This window comes from Nicotiana tomentosiformis, chromosome 1 (assembly GCF_000390325.3).
Source record: "Nicotiana tomentosiformis chromosome 1, ASM39032v3, whole genome shotgun sequence".
NCBI classification, from domain to species: domain Eukaryota; kingdom Viridiplantae; phylum Streptophyta; class Magnoliopsida; order Solanales; family Solanaceae; genus Nicotiana; species Nicotiana tomentosiformis.
The window spans coordinates 38,076,401-38,079,385 of NC_090812.1; the positions used below are offsets into that span (position 1 = coordinate 38,076,401).

General features: G+C 42.9%; 1 protein-coding gene across 1 annotated transcript; it reads right to left on the minus strand.

Moving 5' to 3' along the window:
• Positions 1–2,163: 2,163 nt before the first annotated feature.
• LOC138905880 (uncharacterized) lies at positions 2,164–2,755 on the minus strand. The gene is made up of 2 exons (XM_070194394.1): positions 2,540–2,755; positions 2,164–2,424 (listed from the first exon to the last, which is right to left on the minus strand). Exons 1-2 carry the CDS (start codon positions 2,753–2,755, stop codon positions 2,164–2,166), a joined length of 477 nt encoding a protein of 158 aa, XP_070050495.1.
• Positions 2,756–2,985: the final 230 nt, after the last annotated feature.

A 2,985-nucleotide genomic window follows, 5' to 3' on the forward strand; every position in this document is an offset into this window, starting at 1 on the left:
GATAGCATTTGGTATTATGCAAGGACAAGGCAATGATTAGCCCTAGGCGATTAAGAAGGAAGTGCTTAGCCTCATGCAATAAGAGGAGACAACGCTTAGTCTCGATGCAATGAAAGGCCAAACTTAGCCTTATGCAATTAGGGAGGAAATGCTTAGCCTCATGCAAGAAGAGGGGACAGTGCTTAGTCTCGATGTAAGGGAAGGCGGAGCTTAGCCTTATGCAATTTGGGAGGCAATGCTTAGCCTCATGCAAGAAAAGGAAACAATGCTTAGTCTCGATGCAAGGAAAGGTAGAGCTTAGCCTTATTCAATTAGGGAGGCATTGCTTAGACCTACGTAAGAAAAGGAGTCAACGCTTAGTCTCGATGTAAGGGAAGGTAGAGCTTAGCCTTATGCAATTGGGGAGGCAATACTTAGCCTCATGCAAGAAAAGGAGACAATGCTTAGTCTCGATGCAAGGAAAGGCAGAGCTTAGCCTTATGCAATTAGGGAGGCAATGCTTAGCCTCATGCAATAAAAGGAGACAGTGCTTAGTCTCGATGTAAGGGAAGGCAGAGCTTAGCCTTATACAATTGGGGAGGCAATGCTTAGCCTCAATCAAGGAAATGAAACAGTGCTTAGTCTCGATGTAAGGAAAGGCAGAGCTTAGCCTTATGCAATTAGGGAGGCAATGCTTAGCCTTATGCAAGAAAAGGAGACACTGCTTAGTCTCGATGTAAGGGAAAGCAGAGCTTAGCCTTATGCAATTGGGGAGGCAATACTTAGCCTCATGCAAGAAAATGAGACAGTGCTTAGTCTCGATGCATGGAAAGGTAGAGCTTAGCCTTATGCAATTAGGGAGGCAATGCTTAGCCTCATACAAGAAAAGGAGACAGTGCTTAGCCTCGGTGTGAGGGAAGGCAGAGCTTAGCCTTATGCAATTGGGGAGGCAATGCTTAACCTCATGCAAGAAAAGGAGATAATGCTTAGTCTCGATGCAAGGAAAGGCAGAGCTTAGCCTTATGCAATTAGGGAGGCAATGCTTAGCCTCATGCAAGAAAAAGATACAGTGCTTAGTCTCGATGTAAGGAAAGGCAGAGCTTAGCCTTATGCAATTAGGGAGGCAATGCTTACCCTCATTCAAGAAAAAGAGACAACGCTTAGTCTCGATGTAAGGAAAGGCAGAGCTTAGCCTTATGAAATTGGGGAGGCAATGCTTAGCCTCATGCAAGAAAAGGAGATAATGCTTAGTCTCGATGCAAGGGAAGGCAAAGCTTAGCCATATGCAATTGAGGAGGCAGGGCTTAACCTCATGCAAAGAAAATGATGAGTGATAGTAGAGTATTTCTTAGTTGGAGGTGCTTGTGATAGATAATTTTCTATCTTGAAGGTAGTGACTCGATGTGTCTGCAGATATCATTGTCTTATTATCCCTGCATCCAAAGAAAAATTGTGAGTTTGCGGGGGAAGGTTGGTTCGCACTTTTGTCTTCTGCTTTGTATGTGCTCCTGTCTTGCGATCCTGTTTTGAGTTATCCTGGGTAACATCTGGCGGTTTATAAAAATAAAGTTTTCGAGAAAATATGTGTGCATTTGATGAATTTAGTTATTTTAAAAATATAGTGGTATGCAATATCAAGTAAGCTAGATGAACCAATGACTGTGACATATTTTTGAGGCGTCGTGACTTCTCTGCTTCAGAATTTTGAGGGTCCTCAAAATTCTGCCCCAGTTTCTGACCATGGCAAAAATGAAGATTTTATTGAGATGTGACCGAACCCACAGGGCTGCCTACGTATCCCCTCTTAAACAGGAATCAGGTCAAACGTGTTTTAGTTACATCAGATGAGGAAATGTAAACAATCTAAACATAATATCTTTTGATTGTGTCTGAGTTGATAGGTTTTGTCCAAACTTCTCCATCCATTTCTGCAAGTATGAGTGCTCCTCCTGTTAGTACTTTATGAACCATGTAATGTCCTTGCCAATTGGGTGAAAATTTCCCTTTGTCTTCATCCTGATGCGGGAAGATCCGCTTTAGCACCAGCTGCCCCTGTGTGAATTGTCTAGGTCTGACCCTTTTGTTGAAAGCTCTGGACAATCTGTTTTGGTAAAGTTGACCGTGGCATACCACATTCATTCTTTTTCTGTCGATGAGAGTCAGTTGTTCATAGCGACTTTGTATCTATTCTGCATCACTGAGTTCAGCCTCTTGTATGATTCTCAAAGAAGGAATTTCTACTTCAGCAGGAATAACAACTTCAGTTCCATAGACTAACAAATAGGGAGTTGCCCCGGTTGATGTGCGAATTGTGGTACGATATCCAAGTAGAGCAAATGGTAACTTCTCATGCCATTGTTTGTGATTATCTACCATCTTCCTCAATATCTTCTTGATGTTCTTATTGGCAGCTTCCACATCTCCATTCATTTGCGGGCCTGCATGCTGTGGAATTTTTATGCTTAATCTTGAAGGTTTCACACATGGATCTCATTAAACCACTGTTAATGTTGGCGGCGTTGTCGGTGATGATTGATTCCGGTACCCCGAATCGACAGACAATATGATCCCTGACAAAATCTGCGATGACCTTCTTAGTTACAGCCTTGTAAGGTGCATCTTCAACCCATTTTGTGAAATAGTCTATGGCCACTAGAATGAACCTGTGTCCATTTGAAGCGGCCGGTTCGATTGGACTGTTGACATCCATCCCCCAAGCGGAGAAAGGCCAAGATGCACTTGTTGCATTGAGTTCATTCGGTGGCACTCGTATCATATCCACATGTACTTAGCATTGTTGACACTTCTGGACATACCTGATACAATCCATTTCCATGATCATCCAAAAATATCCTACCCTTAATATCTTCTTGGCTAAAACAAAGTCGTTCATGTGTGGTCCGAAAGTTTCGGCATGTATTTTTTCGAGAAATTTGGATGCTTCCTTGGCGTCAACACACCGTAATAACCCCAGATCTGGAGTCCTTCTGTACAGAATCCCTCCGC